We start from the raw sequence: 17,387 nt of genomic DNA, 5'->3' as shown, positions 1-17,387 counted from the left end.
AAAGAGGTATGGGGTTAAGGAAGGGCGTGAGTGTGGCGTGGGGGATGGCGCCGTCCCGGTCGCCTCCTACCTTTGCTAAGCCATTACCAGCATGCTGTTATTTTGAGAAGTTTAATACTGCCTAAGTTACTGAAGTTCTTTCTCAAATAATATATTAAATACTCTTAATAAATATATTATTCTCACCTATTTATTATCTGGTGCCCATTCATAGTTTTATGAATATAGGAGTTTTGCTGTGCCATTAGTGTACACCATTTAAAAAAAGCACTTGAGCACGTAGACACCAATTTTGTATTCATTAATCCTGTTCCAATCAGTTAGTGTACACTAATATAGCTGTGCTAACCAATTAGTGCAGAAACACTCACTCTCCTCCCCAGACACAACCCCTCCATAAAAAAATAAAAATATGTTTTAGCTCGCAGTTTGCACAGACAGATTGGGATTTTACCACAGGATGCCAGTACTTACTGCAGATTAGTACAAGGGCCTCTTCATTTGTAAATCACCTTGACATGGCTGTTCCTAAATTTGGCGGTACAGCAAATGTTTAAATAAATCTAAACAAATTTTACAGAGCAAATTGTTTTAGAGCACTATCCCCACCCTGGTTGTGTGTGAATACATGGTATTAGATCCTCTTCTTATATTCTTAAAATGCCCAAATATTAACAATTCTACTGGATCTGTGTTAATTGTATTCTTTTTTTCCCCTCAGTTTTGTGCTTTTTATACTTGGACAGAACTCTCTGGCTAGGTAACAACATTTGAAAAGATTCAGCAGTTAGTTTCTTCAGAAACTTAAAGATTGAGATCTGAGGTTTCAGTCATCTTGGTTCTTATTTTTTTTTTCCTGTGACTGAGAGATAGGATGCAGGAGTCCTTCCTCTCACTTTCCTCCCCCCCTCCTCCTCCTCCTCCTAAGAGACAGAAAGAGAGCCATGCAGACACTGGGGGACCTATTTTCCTTGGCATTATCACAAGAGCAGAAAAGAAACCCATAGAGATCCTATTCACGGTTACTAAACTGCAGGAATCCAAGCCCTGTTACTGAGATTCCCTTGCTATTGAAAAGCATGGAGTAGGGCTTCTTTCTTTATTTCTTTCTAAGTTAGCTAATCAGCATTGAAACTTCCGTTTAGAAATAAACATTTGCCGATTCGCACCATGTGAATCACCTGCCACTGTCACATTTGCTTTGGAGGCTGATTTCGCAGAAAAGCATCCCTCTTGGAAGATGGAGGAAGTGATCCGAGCACAGGTGATTCCAGAGAAACAGAATTTTCAGGAGCAAAATGACAGCCTTCTGACCACAGTCCCCAACATGACAGGGGACCTAGAGGACCTTCTTCTCGTCAACACCCACCTTTCCTCCAAGATCCTCATCACAGTGCTGTATGTCTTGATTTTCCTAGTGGGGATTATTGGGAACGTGATGACCATCTACCTGGTGCTGAAGAAGCAGAACATGCAAAACCTGCAGGGCACAGCTCACTACCACTTGGTCAGCTTAGCACTTTCCGATATCCTGATCCTGCTTATCAGTATCCCTATTGAGCTGTACAATTTCATCTGGGTCCACTACCCCTGGGTTTTCGGAGACCTGGTGTGTAGGAGTTACTATTTCCTCCGGGATATTTGCTCCCATGCCACAGTTTTGAACATTGCCAGTTTGAGCTGCGAGAGGTATTTGGCCGTCTGTCACCCGATTCGAGCTAAGAGGATGATGTCCAAGAAAAGGACCAAAAGGCTGCTGTCTCTAATCTGGATGTCTTCTGTGGGGTTTTCCCTTCCCATGGCTTTCATCATGGGTGTAAAACATGAGAGCAGGAACCTCCAGGCTGAGCCTAACCCCACCTTGGGAATTTGTACCCACCTAGTACCTAATGCTGCCCTGAAGATCTTCATCCAGGTACCAAAATAATAATAATAACAATAATTTATTCTTATATACCGCCAAAGCCAAAATAGTTCGAGGCTGATTTATGAGTAGATTTTTCAATCGTTTGTGTTCAAAGCTCTCCAAAATATTTTGCTCAAACATGTTTTCTCTTTAAAAAAAAAAAAAAAACCACACACAAAAACCCCCAAAGCTACAACTGTGTGACAAAATATCTCAACAACATCTGTATATACCTTTATGATTTTTAATTTGAGTTATGGCTTCCTTGACATTTCAGAGGTGCTAATGTGTCAAGTTGAAATGCTTTGTCAGGTTTCAAAGTTTAACTGTAGTGAAATATTGACATGTTTTACACAGTACTGGATCAGCTTGAAAATTCTGTGCTTCTGTGATATTAATAGTTGTATTATTGGAACATTTAAGTTCCCTAGCTTTGTCACGTCATGGCATTTGGAAAAGCAATGATTCAAGCATGCAGCACTGCTTTATATTCCCTCAGGTATTCTCTTATAAAACTGTCCGGTGGTGTCTACACATAGGAACAGCACTTACCTTTATGTAAAAGGCATTTCCAGAGCAGGGATGGGATTGTGTGTCTTAGTCAGTGTCCTGCAAACTTTCTCGATATGTGGCACATTAAAGGTAGTGGCTGCAGCTCAAGGGGCACCCAGAAGTGCGCAGGGATCACTATGATGATGTCACATGCATGCGTGACATCATCACGTCGACGTCCACGCATGTACGAAGGCCCTTCAGACGGGCCCCCATTATGCTAGATGGCCTCATCCTGTAGGCAGTCAGCCGACACCGGCGCCTCTCCTCATTCCCAGTGTGCCGTGGCATGCCTGAAAACTCAGGAGGCACATTAGTTTGCCGCAGTACACAGTTTGCGATACACTAGTCTAAGTTCTTTGAATCATCTACAACTCAAATATTTAATAGTTTTTTATTAGTTAAAGCACCCAAAATAGGAAATTTGTGAGAAATGTTCTCATTTTTTAACATTTTTATTTAAAGACTAGAAATGTGCAAACTATTAACTGCCTAGATAATGCTTAAGAATATAAGAATTGCCACTGCTGGGTTGCCGCTGCTGGCGTTGACAAATTTGCTTGGCATTGGCAATTTTGGAAGTGGCACAGCAGCAATATCGTCCCCCAATGAAGGCTGTAACTTCATTACGTGTCCCCTAGTCTTTGTAAATCTTGATGCAGTAAAAAATTGATCCACTTGTACCCATTCTACACCACTCACGATTCTGTAGACCTCAATCATATCTCCCCTCAGCGATCTGTTTTCCAAGCTGAAGAGCCCTAACCTCTGTAGTCTTTCCTCATTTGAAAAGAGTTTCATCCCCTTTATTGTCTTCGATGCTCTTCTTTGAAATTTTTTCTAGTGCCGTTATATCTTTTTTGAGATAAGGAGACCAGAACTGAACGCAATTCTCAAGTTGAGGTCGCACCATTGAGTAATACAGAGGCATTATAACACTCTTAGCCTTGTTAACCAACCCTTTTAAAAATAATTCCTAGCATCCTGTTTGCCTTGGCCGCCGCCACACATTGGGTGGAAGGTTTCAGCGTATTGTCTACAATGACACCCAGATCCTTTTCTTGAGCGCTGACTCCCAAGGTGGTCCCTAGAATCCGATAACTATGATTTGGGTTATTCTTCCCAATGTGCATCACTTTGCATTTGTCCACATTAAATTTCATCTGCCATTTGGCGCCCAGTCTTCCAATTTCCTAAGGTCTTCCTGTAGTTTTTCACAGTCCACATGCATTTTAACAACTTTGAATAGTTTAGTGTCATCTGCAAATTTAATCACCTCGCTCATAGTTCCAATTTCTAGATCATGTAGAAATAAGTTAATAGCAATGGTCCCGGCACAGATCCCTGCGGCACACCACTATTTACCCTCCTCCACTGAGAAAAATGGCCATTCAACCCTACTCTGTTTTCTGTCCAATAACCAGTTCTTAATCCACAATTGAACATTGCCTCCTATTTCATGACTAATTTTCTCAGGAGCCTCTCATATATACAGTGGCGTACCAAGGGGTGGGGGGCAGTCCCCCCGGGTGCAGCCTTAGGGGGGGTGCACAGCCGACCAGGTCCGGAAAATAATTGCCAAGTCAAAGTGAGTCGATCGCGGAGCCCATCCCGGGCTCCATGATAGACTCACTTTGCCTTGGCGATCGACCATTTTCCGGACCTGGCCGGCTGTGCACCCCCTCTAAGGCTGCCTTCGGAGAGGAAGTTCAGGCCAGCCAATCGCTGCCTGGCTGGGTGGAACTTCCTCTCCGATGGCAGAATTTACGTCGGGGAGAGGAATGGTGGTCGGCCAGATGTAGGGAAGCAGAGAGAGCTTGGGGCAGCCACGGCGACAGCTTTGGGACCTGTTCCCCAATGGTGGCAGCAGTGGCTTGGTGGAGGGCAGGGAGAAAGAAAGAAAGGGGGCAGGCAGGGAGACAGAAGGGAAACAGAAAAAAAGAAAGGGGGCATAAAGAGAGAAAAAAGAAAGGGAGGCAGGGAGAGAGGAAGAAAAAGTTGGGGGAGGGAATGAGGTCTGGAGGAGAGGAAGCATACAGGCTGAAAGAATGGAAGAAAGATTGGATGCACAGTCAAAAGAAGAAAGTGCAACCAGAGACTCATGAAATCACCAGACAAGGTAGGAAAAATGATTTTATTTTCAATTTAGTGATCAAAATGTGTCTGAACTTATATCTGCTGTCTATATTTTGCAATATGGCCCCCTTTTACTAAACCGCAATAGCGGTTTTTAGTGCAGGGAGCCTATGAGCGTCAAGAGCCTGGGCATTCAGTGTAGCTCCCTGTGCTAAAAACTGCCATTGTGGTTTAGTAAAAAGGGAGGGGGTATATTTGTCTATTTTTGTATAGTTGTTACTGAGGTGACAGTGCATAGAGTATTCTGCCTTGACCTCTTTGAAAAAAACCCAGAATAGGAATGATAATTAACATTTTCTCAGCGTTCAGTGTGCTTTGTGGTTTTTTTAAATTTTATTGTTGGTAGATCATTTTGACTTGATCATTTTAAAAGTAGCTCGCAAGCCCAAAAAGTGTGGGCACCCCTGAGCTAGAGCGTTGAAGCTGCGTGTGGCTGCCGTAAAGGTCATCTCTGACACAACCGGAAGTTGCATCAGAAATGACCTTTACGACAGCCATATGCAACTACAACACTCCGGCTGCTGTAAGAAGGCAGTTTAGACATCGCTGGCCACAGGGCAGGGATGTTTGTCGGACCGGGCCTGTTGTCGGGGAAGGGGGGGGGGAGGGCGTTGCAGATCTTGTTGCCAAAATTGGAAAGGTGAGAAAGGGAGAAAGATGGGCCTGTGGTGGATGGAGAGATTGAGAGAAGGGGGCAGATGATGGAAGTGGGTAGAAAGAGGAGAGAGAAGAGGTCAGATGATGGAAGTGGGGAGAAGGGAGAGCAAATGCTGAATGGAAGTGGAGAAAGAGAACACATACTGGATGGAAGGAGGGATAAAGAAAAAGGACATATGCTGGATGGGAAAAGAAGATAGAGTTAGTGAGATAGTGGAGGAGTGAAGGAAAGGGGTTGCATGCTGTAGACATAGTGAAAAGAGGGAAACTGAGGACTGCATAGTAAGAAAGAATTTAATTTAAACGGAGGCAGAAAATAAAGAAGGAACACCAGAAAAGGAAGAGAGAGAAGAGAGAGAGATGCCAGAGAACGGGGAAGGAGACAGAGATAACAGATCTGAGCAGAGGAAATGAGAAGAGAGAGATGCTAAAAACCAGAGGGGGGAGGGAAAGAGAGATGAAAGGAGAAAGATGCCAGACCATGAGGGAACAGAGGGAAGATGATGGATGCCAGACCAAAGGGGAGGTCTAGAGGAGAGATGGAAGGGGGAGGCATATTGTTTCTGGAAGGGGCATAGAAGGAGAGAAGATGCCATACAGGGAGGGGCAGAGAGATGGCAGACAGTGGATGGAAGAAAGACAGTAACAAGAAGATGAGGAAAGCAGAAACCAGAGAAGACAAAGGTAGAACAAAAATTTTCTATTTATTTATTGCTTTAGGAGACATGTGTCACTGTTTCTGTGGTGCACTCTATGCAGAGTCCAGCTTCTTACTGGTTCAATTTAACCTTTGTCTATGTATTTCTATTTTATCCCCCCTTTTACAAAACTGTGGAGTGTTTTTTAGCACCAGCCGTGGTGATAGCAGCTCTGATGCTCAGAATTCTATGAGCGTCAGAGCTGTTACCACCGTGGCTAAAATCCACACTACAGTTTTGTAAAAGGGGGAGGGGTTAGTTTGTGATGACATATTCCATACTAGGCGAAGGTGTTTTCTGTGTTCTGTGTGTTCGAAAGACATGGTTTTCTGTTAGGATTGACGGTGTAGGATTGATTGGTCTGGCTTGTTTAGTTTTACAATGGGTGTATTGATGTATTGCTCACTGCAATATGTAAGATGCTGCCTTTTCCTAGGTACTCATGTGTGACGTGTGGCTTGTTACTAAAAATCATGTTTTTTGTATAGATGGGGGGGTGCCAAAAAATGATGGGCCCTGGATGTCACATATGCTAGGTACGCCACTGCATATATATCCTCTTCCCTTGACCAACTATCCCTCCCTGCTGTATTTCGTTTTCCACTGAACCCCTATGCAAAGTATAATTTGTTGAGACTATCCCTCTCCACAGAGTTATAAGTTTCTGTGCTCAATTTAAGTAGCTGTTGCACTTTCAATGCATCCCAGCACAGCACACCAGGAGGAAGCAGAATTGGGATAGCAGCGACAGCAGTTTTGGATTGGAGGAGGTGGCAGTTCCAACCAATCAATTATCTTGGAGCCTACCGTAGTATTAAACACATCAGCACAGGCTAGAAGAACAGGAGCAGTGGGAAATGGGGACTCTTCTTTCTCAAATAAGGGCTCAAACTCTGCAGCACATATCCAGCAGGACTCTATGAAGGGGTGCTGTAAAGTTCTCAGTCCAACCAACCAACTTCCTAAATTTTGAGAGTTATTTTGCCATTTTAGATGAAAAGAGTGTTATCTTATTTCATTTAAATGCCAATTTACAGAAACAAAATTCTATGTTTTGACATTGTTTCAGGTCATTGATTGAACCATATCCACATCATTCTCTTTTTGGTTAGGCTGAGAATTTTTCAGCATCCCCTTGTGCACCATTCTAATCTTTGTATAGAAGGTTTTGCCTTCAAAAATGCCATTCCTATTGAACATAGTTACTCTGTATCTCTCATAAATTGTTCACATTGTAAATATACGTATGTAACTTTCTTCCAGAAAAGGTGATAAAAATGTTAAGACTGGCTTTTTCATGTCATGGGTCCATAACCATAAGGACGGCCCTTGAAGTTAGCTAACAGGAAGTTAGAGGGCCCTGCAATGATCAAAGACATCACACAGCCAGAGATCCCGACAAATTGGCCCTGCTGCTGTCCCTCCTCCAGCAATGATTTTGACAGCTGTTGATGCATAGTGGGTTAGCAGTGGGGAGCGGCCCGATGGTGATGTCTGCTCATCGGGATGGCAAGGGTGGCACATCTTAGAGGACGCTGAACTGTAGTGTTGCCCGATTCAGTGAAAAATGTTTCAATTCAATTCGATTCGATTCACCCTGTTGAATAGATTTTTCGATTCGATTCATTTTCAATGACACAGCTTTTTAAGTTTAAACATTTTATTTAAATAAGACAATATCAAGGAAATCGGGCGTACTAACATATTCCCCCTACCCAGCCCCCTTCCCCGATTCTCAGCTTCTCCAGAGCATCCCTAAAGAAAGGACCCCATATTCCCCCTCCCCAGCTCCCCTGATTCTCAGCTTCCCCAGGCCCAGAGCATCCCCAAAGAAATAGGCCCCATATTCCTCCTCCCCAGCCCCCCTCCCCGATTCTCAGCTTCCCTAAAGAAAGGTCCTCAGCTTCCCCCTTCCCCCCCCCCTAATTCCATAGCCTCAGGAAAAGAGAGCACTGCAGTAGAGAGATCCTTTACTTTCACTGAAAGTTAGATGCGGGGACTCGAGAGGAGAAATGCTTTTGGGAACAAGCCAGCCAAGAGCCAACAACTACAAAAAAATCAATGTGCTTGCAAGTTACCGTCGCTGCCGCCGCCACGGATCACACACTCGCTTTTCTTTCTCCTGCGCTCATTGGCTGTGAGCATCTCCGCCTCCCCCATCTATTTCCCCAGCTCGCCACCCTGGGAGATGGGCTGCAGCTACTCCAAAGCCATCACCGGTGCCTACAGGGGAGTTAAGTCAAGGGATCATTCACTTCCTGGAGAGAACCCACCCCTTGCTCCCCCACCCCCACCCCGCCATGATTGGCACCTCCTGGGTTTGCCTTTCCTGTTGCCTCCAACTCTTTCACTTTGACATGTCTGCATTAGATGAAGGACTCCTGAGGCCACAGCAGAGGGAAAGCCTGAACGCGAGCGGGTCTCAAGGGAAAAAACAACAAGGGGGAAAAAAACAATCTCCAGCAAACTTACATTTGTCTTATGCCACTTCCATTTGCTCTGACCACCCTTCAGCTGCAGCACTGTTGTCCTTAACAATCATAGCCTCACCCGGCTCAGGAAAAGAACTCTGGCGACAAGTTACCCTCAGCTTGCTCCTCGGTCTTCTCCCAATCCGTGCTGTGTATCTGAGCTGCCTGGTCTGGGGGAAGCTCTGTCCCACTCTGAGCTTCTTCCTGTCTCTCTCCCTGCTCTCTACTCAAACTCTCTTTAAGCTAAGGAAAACCACACCCCCTTGGCTTGTATGTGGGGAAGGGCTTTCTTTCCTCAGCCTGTGATATTTTTCTGAGAGAAAACTTTCTTTCTAGTTTCTGCCTTACAGGAACAGGGTAATAGCAGGGTAGAGATTTCCTGCTCTGCTTTGGCACTGCCTCAGGTAAGGCAAAACTTTCCTGTTCTTGTCTGTCCTGCCATTCTTTGTCAATCTCATCTTTACTGCTCATAGGGTAGTCAGCTATTTTACTGTCATGGGCTCTGATCTGGTCTGCCCTTCTGCACCAGAGTTTGTATGATATTCTATATTTCTCTGTGACAAATCCTGGACTTGCAGTGGGTTTGTCACATTATTGAGATAGCTTGGGGAAATCCACTGTTTGTTCCTAGGATGAGCAGCATAAAATCTATTTTCCTACTTGGAATTTAGCAAGATGCTTGGGATCTGGGTTGGCCACTGTTGAAAACAGGATACTGGGCTTGATGGACCTTCAATCTGTCCCAGTATGGAAATTCTTATATTCTTATGTTTAGGCACCTACATGCAGATCACGCCCACAATCCGCCCATGATCCACTCCTAATCATGTCTATCTTGTAGGTGCCTATCCAAAAGTGGTATTATAGATACCAACTGCCCAATTATAGAGTGCTAATTGCTTGTTATTGGTGCCAATTAGCTTTTAAAATAATTAAGTTAGTCGCCTAGATCAAGTAGGCGCATCAATCTAGGCACCTAACTTTAGGCATCTTTAATAGAAGCAGGGCCATACTGTGTTTTTGATTTACATGTATAAATCCCAGATTTCTTTAAAATTAGTTTTTCTACATGTATTCATAGAAACATAGAATATGACGGCAGAAAAGGGCTGTAGCCCATCAAGTTTGCCCACGCTAATGACCCACCCCCAGACTTCACCCCGCTAGAGATCCCACATACATATCCCATTTCTTTTTAAAATCGAGCATGCTGCTGGCGTTAATTACCTGCAATGGAAGCTCATTCCAATGATCGACCACCCTTTCGGTGAAGAAATACTTCCTGGCGTCGCCATGAAATTGCCCGCCTTTGATTTTCAGCGGATGACCTCTTGTGGTCGAAGGTCCTTTAAGAAAGAAGATATCGTCTTCCACCTCGATGCGGCCCGTGATATATTTAAAAGTCTCAATCATGTCCCCCCTCTATCTACGTTCCTCGAGTGAGTATAGCTGCAGTTTATTCAGTCTTTTCTCATATGGGAGGTTCTTGAGTCCCGAGACCATCCTGGTGGTCATTCACTGAACTATTCTCCGCACATCTTTTTGATTATGTGGTCTCCAGAATTGAACACAATATTCAAGATGAGGTCTCACCATGGATCTGTACAGGGGCATTATGACTTCGGGCCTCCGGCTGACGAAACCTCTACGGATGCATCCTACTATTTGTCTAGCCTTGGATGCAGCTTTCTCCACCTGCTTGGCAGTTTTCATGTCTTCACTAATGATTACTCCCAAATCACGTTCTGCCCTAGTCCTAGCTAAGGTCTCACCATTTAGAGTGTAAGTTCTGCACGGGTTTCTGCTGCCAAGGTGCATGACCTTACATTTTTTAGCATTGAAGCCTAGCTGCCAAGTTGAGGACCAATGTTCCAATAAGAGCAGGTCCTGTTCCATACTGTCGGGCAAGGTGCTGTTATCTACTATGTTGCATAGTTTGGCATCGTCGGCGAATAGTGTTATTTTACCTTGAAGCCCTTGAGTCAGGTCTCTTATGTATATGTTGAAAAGGGTTTTTCAGAAAGTTTCTGCACTTTCATATTTTCATGGGAAATAGTTGGGACAGGAGAAGTGGTAAGAGGGAGCATTAGTAGGACGCTGGGAAAATTGTATCGCCAAACAAGGTGATTATGTGGAAAAGTGATGTATTTTGCTTTTGAGAAATTTAATATATAATGTTTAAAAAAAATAAAGTGTGGAAACCTTTTGAAGATCCCTCATATATTCCAGTATTTGTACATTTAAAACATGGAGAGGGCTTCTAAAATAATCTCCAAAATCTAATGAACAAGTATGTTAATTTATGCCCCAGAACTTATGTTCTTACTAAATATTAATGCTCAGTGGCATAGTAAGGGGGGAGCAGGGGCAGTTCGCACTGGGCACCATGTTGGTGGGGGCAAAAGCATCTCTCCTCCTCTACCCCCCCACCTATTCCCACTCCTCTCCTCGCGCATGCCCCCTTCCCTTCCCCTGTACCTCTAGTTGTTCACTGCCATGAGCAACAACTTTAACGTGCTCCTCACAACCGCGTCATCCCGTGTGTGTGTTGATGTCACTTCCAGGTGCCGCGCATAGGAAGTGACATCAGAGGGAGAGCCGATGGAGTCGCGAGGGGAAGGAACAGGGGGCACAGAGACGAGGGCAGGGGAGGGGGCGCCATCACTCTTGGTGCCTCTCATCCTCGCCACGTCATTGTTAATGCTGTCTCACATTTCATCTTTTCTTTTATTCCACTTGCAGGTGAATGTTCTTGTGTCCTTCCTGATGCCTGTCTCCCTCATTGCATTCCTGAACTATGTGACAGTAGGGCAGCTAGAGGCTCTGTGTTCACGTGCATCAGCCACTTCACTCAAGATCTCATTGCCCACACAAAAAACAAGCAAGAGCCCCGTCCTAGACTCCAGCACTTATGGCCAGAAAAAGCAGCTGCTGTCTATCAGAAGACCCACTTCCTGTTGGAAGAACAGTCTGATGGTGTCCAGTGAGCCCAGCCGAGTCCAGGCTCTCCAGCACAGCATCATCATGCTCAGTTAAGAAAGAAGCCTTTTTTTAACTTTGTTTTTGAGTGGTGAGATGGAGGAGGAGAAATGGGTGCAAAAATGATGTTTACAGAACGATGAGAAAAAAACACCTTATAGTTTGGTTTGCAAATGGAAATTCTGGCTCATACTGATATCCTAGCAAAATAGCATGGAATGAAACGTCTAGCAGCCCCTCACGTTTCAAGGATTCCTCATATTCACAGCTAAAAGTTCTCAGCTAAGGGATATTTTATGCTCATCCACTCATTCCCCCATTTAGCAGGTTGATTTTTTTTTAAACCTAATATTTGATTACTTCTATGATCCCACATTCTCTCTTCTGTTCCTTGAACTGTCCTCTTTTTTTAGCTAAAGCCTTAGGTCTTGGACTTTGATTTACTTCATCAGGATCTGGTATAGCAAGAGAAAAGCAAGCAAATTTTCAAATGAGTCATGGTCCACATTTTCTCTGACTTACCTGCTTCTAATTTTTCAAAGTTAAAAAAAAAAATCCTGGAACTATTCTGAAGACTGCTGCTCATTCTTATGATCTATTTGAAATTTTTGTACTACTTGGTTGACCAGTGAGCATTAGGCAAGTTACTTAAAGAAGTTTAAGAGTCAGCAAGCTGGAAGGCCAGAAGACACAGTAAATCCACCCATTCTTAACGTGACCATGCATCCTGTTTTTAGGTAGCCTGTTCCGTTGTCCCCAAGCAGAGCTTCAGTTCACCGAAATGTCCAATTTTCAGGGGCCTGCTGAAGAAACAAGTACTGTAGCGAATACAGCCCTCCCCCAGACCTTTTTTTAATCTCAGTGGCTGCCTCCTATCCTGTTGTCTTCCGGCAGTGGCAGAGCAATGCACCTGAACCACTCACTGAATGACTGCCGTCAGTTCTCGCAAGTCCCGTGAGAACTGACGGCAGCCATTCAGTGAGCATTGCGGGACCAGGCAGGCGTGCAAAAAGCTCACGCCTGCCTTGTGTGCCACTACCAGATGACATCAGGACAGGAGGCAGTCGCCGGGATTTAAAAAAGGTACTGGGGTGATCGGGGGGGGGGGGGGGGGGTCCTGTCCCGTTTTGAGGAAAATATAAATGGTCACGTTACCCATTCCTCATGTTCCTTCCATCAATAAATCACTCCTGGCCAGAAGGTACAGTTCCACCCAAAGAAGTTTAAGCTGGATGACAAAAAGGGGTAAAACTATTTACATTCACAGATAAGATAAAGGTATTCTCAAAGGTGTACTCCACACTTACAGTCTCTGTAGAAGTAGTATTACTAGGAACTTTGGTGAACCCTCTATCTTGGAAAGAGATTTATTTGCAGACAATTATTTGTGTTGTTTTCTCTTCAGAGGGCTAATTTACAAAGAAACATAGAAATATAATGACAGATGAAGGCCATATGGTCCATCCATGTTATCTATTATCCCTTCTCCATCACTTCCACTGGGAGTCTGTTCCACAGATTCACCACCCTTTCTGTGAAGAAGTATACCCTCAAGTTACTTCTGAGTCTCTCCCCTTTCATCTCCATCCTATGCCCCCCTCGATCCAGACATTCCTTTCAACCGAGACTCACCTTCTGTGTATATATGCTGCATAGGTATTTAAACATTTCTTATAACATCTCCCATCTCCAATTTGTCCTGGAAGTTACATCAAGGAGGTACGCGTTGACAAAAGGAAGGCATCAGAACAGGCCTCTGAAGATTTTTCATTGTGGCACAGTTTTACCTGAAGGAGCCAGCTATGCCATGATGGAAAAATCTTCAGAGGCCTGCGAGGTCTTCTTTCTGCTGATGAGACCCTCCTTGATGTAACTTCCAGTTATATTGTCAGGGGGAGGGGAGACAGGGGTTTTGTTGTTCCTTGTTCTGTATTATTTGTGATTTATAAAATGGCAATTGTACAGAATATTGTTTCTTTTTATACTTTAATAAAATAATTTCAATATAAAAGCTTAACTATTCAAGGCTTGTGCAGATGGGATTAGACAGTTTGCTGGGATGGGGGGCGGGGATGTGGACTGAGCTTGCGAGGATTGGGCAGGGACGGAGACCAAGCTTGTGGGGACGGGGACCGAGTTCGCGGGAATGGGCCAAGAGCTCTCAGACACAGGGTGGGTACGGGACAAACTTTGTCCTCGTGTCATTCAGTATATGTGTGTTGCGACTTTCAAATGTGCTATTCATGACTTTCTCTTCTTCTTTATGCAGGAGCAATTGTGATTGCATATGTTGTGTGTTGGCTACCATATCATGCCCGTAGATTGATGTTCTGCTATGTTCCGGATGCTGACTGGACTGAGTGAGTGCAGAGTTGAAAACAATTAGCATTATTATTCATGGTATACTGTATATTAATTTGTTACATTTATGCCTATACATTTCATGCAGCAAAGACCTATTCTAGAAAGTTCACAGTTCTCAGAATGTTCCAATCTACGTGATATGAGTACTGTATTAGTACATAATAATTACCATACTGGGTCAAACCAAAAGGTCCATCAAGCCCAGTATCCTGTTTGCAAAAGTGACCAAGCCAGGTCACAAGTACCTGCAGAATCCCAAAAAGTCAATTAGCTTATGCTGCTTGCTTCTAGAAATAAGCAACGACGTTCCCCAAATCTACTAGGTTAAAAAGTTTATGGACTTTTCCTCCAGGAACTTGTCCAAAAATTTTTAATACTAATTGTTTCTAACTATATCTTCTGGCACTGAATTCCACAGCTTAACTGTACGTTGAGTGAAAAACAGTTATATAAAGGCCTGACAATACATATTTTCCCTGACACGGACTAAGATAAAAGCTTTAGTCAACTTGGTCCTTAGCACTGGGTGGTGTTCTACATTACCACCTTTAATATTATATTTTAACAAAGGGAAAAATAATGAACATCACAGTTTTGACCAAATTGTTTATTATTGTCTATTGAGCAGGTTTGCTGTACCGCTCTATCTGTAGACAGGTAAAACTGGTTTATAATAAGTCAACAGAATCATAAAATAACTCATCTTAACAGTAACCCACATTGATAACTCCCCCCTTCCCCACTCACAATCTCTTAATTTTCAACTACTTATTATAAATATGGAGCTACATGGGAAGAAGGAAACTCAGTGGGCTTATGCACAAGGTTAGATGTGTTCAAAACAGAGGCCTCAGGAAGATGAGTAAAAGCAGTATTTCTCCTATAGGTGAACAGAGGTAGAGTCGAAAAATGAAATGTAAAATGGAAATGGGATAGGATTTGATATACCATCTTTCTCTGGATTAGGGTTGCCACCCGCACCTCAACCTTGATCTCCGCTGTCCATTCAGAGTTGGGGGTCGGTGACTGTGCCTGATCTTTGTCCGCCATCTTGGATTTCCCTGGTTTTGTGCAATGTCGCTCCAGTTTCGTTGACTTTCCAGCCATCCGTCGCGGCCAGGCCTTCTGGAGCAGACAATAATAGTTGTTAGAAGATTTATTAACAGTATGGTTACTGAAAGAAGCTGCAAAAACTGGTGATGCACTTTGATTCTGTTGGGAGTGTATCGGGGCTCAGCAATCACACTGCTCGTAGCTTCATCTGGAACAAGAGGTCCACCAATATTGATACTAATTGGCACTAATTAGAAATTGCATGCTCAACATAGTAAACACATTCTATAAAGTGGTGCAACTCAGTTCTAGTGTGTGACTCTCAAAAGGGGGCATAGCCAGCGGAGGAGCACAGGTAGATTGCGGGCATTTTTTAAAAGTTAAGCACACGTCAAACTATCCACTACGTAATACTGTTTTATTTGTTCCCCCCCGCCCCCCAGTTCGAGGTTGCTTGTATAAGAAGTTCCAGCAACGCCTATTTGCTTTCCAGGCAGCTAGCTGGGATAAGGAGTTACGTTCTCTATTTAGAAGGTCTTGCTCATATATACATTACAGAAAGTTACTGAAATCATTCTTGTTTGTAAAATTTTTAGAGATTTGAATTGATTGATGTTTACTCTGTTGTTCACTGGGAATGTCCAGCTTTCTATTTTTGTGAACCACATCTATCCGCGAGGTTTTGCGGTCTACAAATGTAATGTAATATTATAGAATACGCCCAATCTATGCACAACTTAAGCACAGGTATTTAGGCCTTTTTTTTCTTGGCCTAAATGGGTGTGCCTAAATATAAATGCGATTCTATATATGGTTCATGCCTTATATAGTATCACACTGAGGCCCGCTTTTACTAAGGTGCGCTAAGCATTTTAGCGCACGCTAAATCAAAGCGTGTGCTAACCGTTAATGTGTCCATAGGATAACATGCATGCGTTAGCATTTAGCGTGCGCTAATATTTACCGCGCACTAAAAAGCATAGCACACCTTAGTAAAAGAGGGAGTAAGTGCCATTCTGATTGGTGCTGATTTATGGGGTGTCATATATAAAATCAGGCCCTCAGTGTGCTACCAAAGACCTCACCACCTTTAAAATGGATTTAGAAAGATAAATTTTCAGATAGCCTCCTTACCCAGGTAAAGACTTTGAAAATTGACCTTCCCCTATCTACAATACTAAAGATTCCAGTATTTCTACATTTATGACTGTCTGTGATATTCCTAATAACTACCCATGACTCCCTGAAGGTCCATCTTCCAATAACTTGGTTTTCTTGTTTTCTTCTGTTTCAGCTCTCTGTTCACTTTTTATCACTATTTCTATATGCTGACAAACACTCTGTTCTACATCAGCTCTGCAGTGAATCCAGTCCTGTATAATGTGCTATCATCTACCTTCAGAAAACTGTTCTTCGAAGCTCTTAGTTCCTTATGCAGAGAAAAAGAAGAAAGCACCAAACTGTCCATGACCACACATGGATCTCATAGCACCAAGAGCAACTTAACCATTATGAGTTCACAAACAACGGAAACAATTTACTAAAAGGGGCAAGAAGTTTATTAGGCTGAGACCTATCAAAATAATGATGGCCCATACAAGTTTTCAGAACACCTTTATTAGAAGAAATTTTATTTATTGATCTTTGATTAATTGTAGGCTTATTTCAGGCATATCCAAAATGTTCTGCTATTTGGTTTTGAGTGATAAAATAAAAAAATTGGTACTGTGGACCTGAGATCTAAAAAGGGCCTGGAGAGAGATGTTTTGTGGCCTAGAGGTTTTCATTATAGCAAAATATTTGCAAGGCTTATTTGAGGAAAGAGGACATCTTTTCCCCTCTCCTGCATCGAAAGTACCAACTGTGAAGAAAATTTATGACAGTGTAGCTTGGCTAGAGACAGGGTAAACTTCAGTGCTGTGATAACAACATGGTAATGAATGACAAGAGTATTTGCAAACATTTTCACTGACTTCTACCAAGCTAACACAAAGAAACTAACCAGAGAGAAAAAGGAGTTTTCTTTGAGTAGGGCAGAACAGGGACATGTTACAAGTCTAAGTCAGTGAATTATTCTACTCCCTGAGAATTTGTTCATATTCATAAGAAGCATTTATGTATTGTTTACCCTAAGTTTTAAAGTATTTGTGTATATGTAACCAAGGAAAAAACAGGACAAAATAAAAATATATATATATATATTATTATTATTATTACTGAAATTCTGAGCTTTTCTAAATTCTTGATGGGGAGAAGCACTTTTTTAATGACCATTTGCAGCGTGGTCAGTATGAAGGAAAACCTCGTTAGTCTGGTCCATTAAACAGATTCTTAGAACAAATTCATAGGTGCATCCAAGCCATCTGCTGAGACATATCACCTGGCACATATGATAACTGTCTGCCCAGTATGGTAAATGCAAGAAAGATGCATGACATTTACTGACCAGGCTTTGCATTTACTTCACCATAACTTTTGCATTTAAGGTATGATAAGTGCAATAACTTACTAAGGCCGAATGTCAGACCTCAGGAGTTGGCCATTCGCATATCTGGCCACTGGCATTGAATT

General features: G+C 43.0%; 1 protein-coding gene across 1 annotated transcript; it reads left to right on the top strand.

Annotated features, from left to right (window-relative positions):
* The first annotated feature begins 1,068 nt into the window (after nucleotides 1-1,068).
* NTSR2 (neurotensin receptor 2) lies at nucleotides 1,069-16,982 on the top strand. Its single transcript, XM_033939730.1, has 4 exons — nucleotides 1,069-1,915; nucleotides 11,163-11,451; nucleotides 13,669-13,759; nucleotides 16,111-16,982. The coding sequence occupies exons 1-4, from the start codon at nucleotides 1,241-1,243 to the stop codon at nucleotides 16,358-16,360; spliced, it is 1,305 nt and encodes a 434-aa protein (XP_033795621.1). The 5' UTR covers nucleotides 1,069-1,240; the 3' UTR covers nucleotides 16,361-16,982.
* The last annotated feature ends 405 nt before the right edge of the window (nucleotides 16,983-17,387 follow it).

This window comes from Geotrypetes seraphini, chromosome 3 (assembly GCF_902459505.1).
Source record: "Geotrypetes seraphini chromosome 3, aGeoSer1.1, whole genome shotgun sequence".
In the NCBI taxonomy this organism is placed as follows: domain Eukaryota; kingdom Metazoa; phylum Chordata; class Amphibia; order Gymnophiona; family Dermophiidae; genus Geotrypetes; species Geotrypetes seraphini.
Note: the sequence above shows the minus strand (reverse complement) of the source record. Positions and strands in the feature narration are given on the sequence as shown.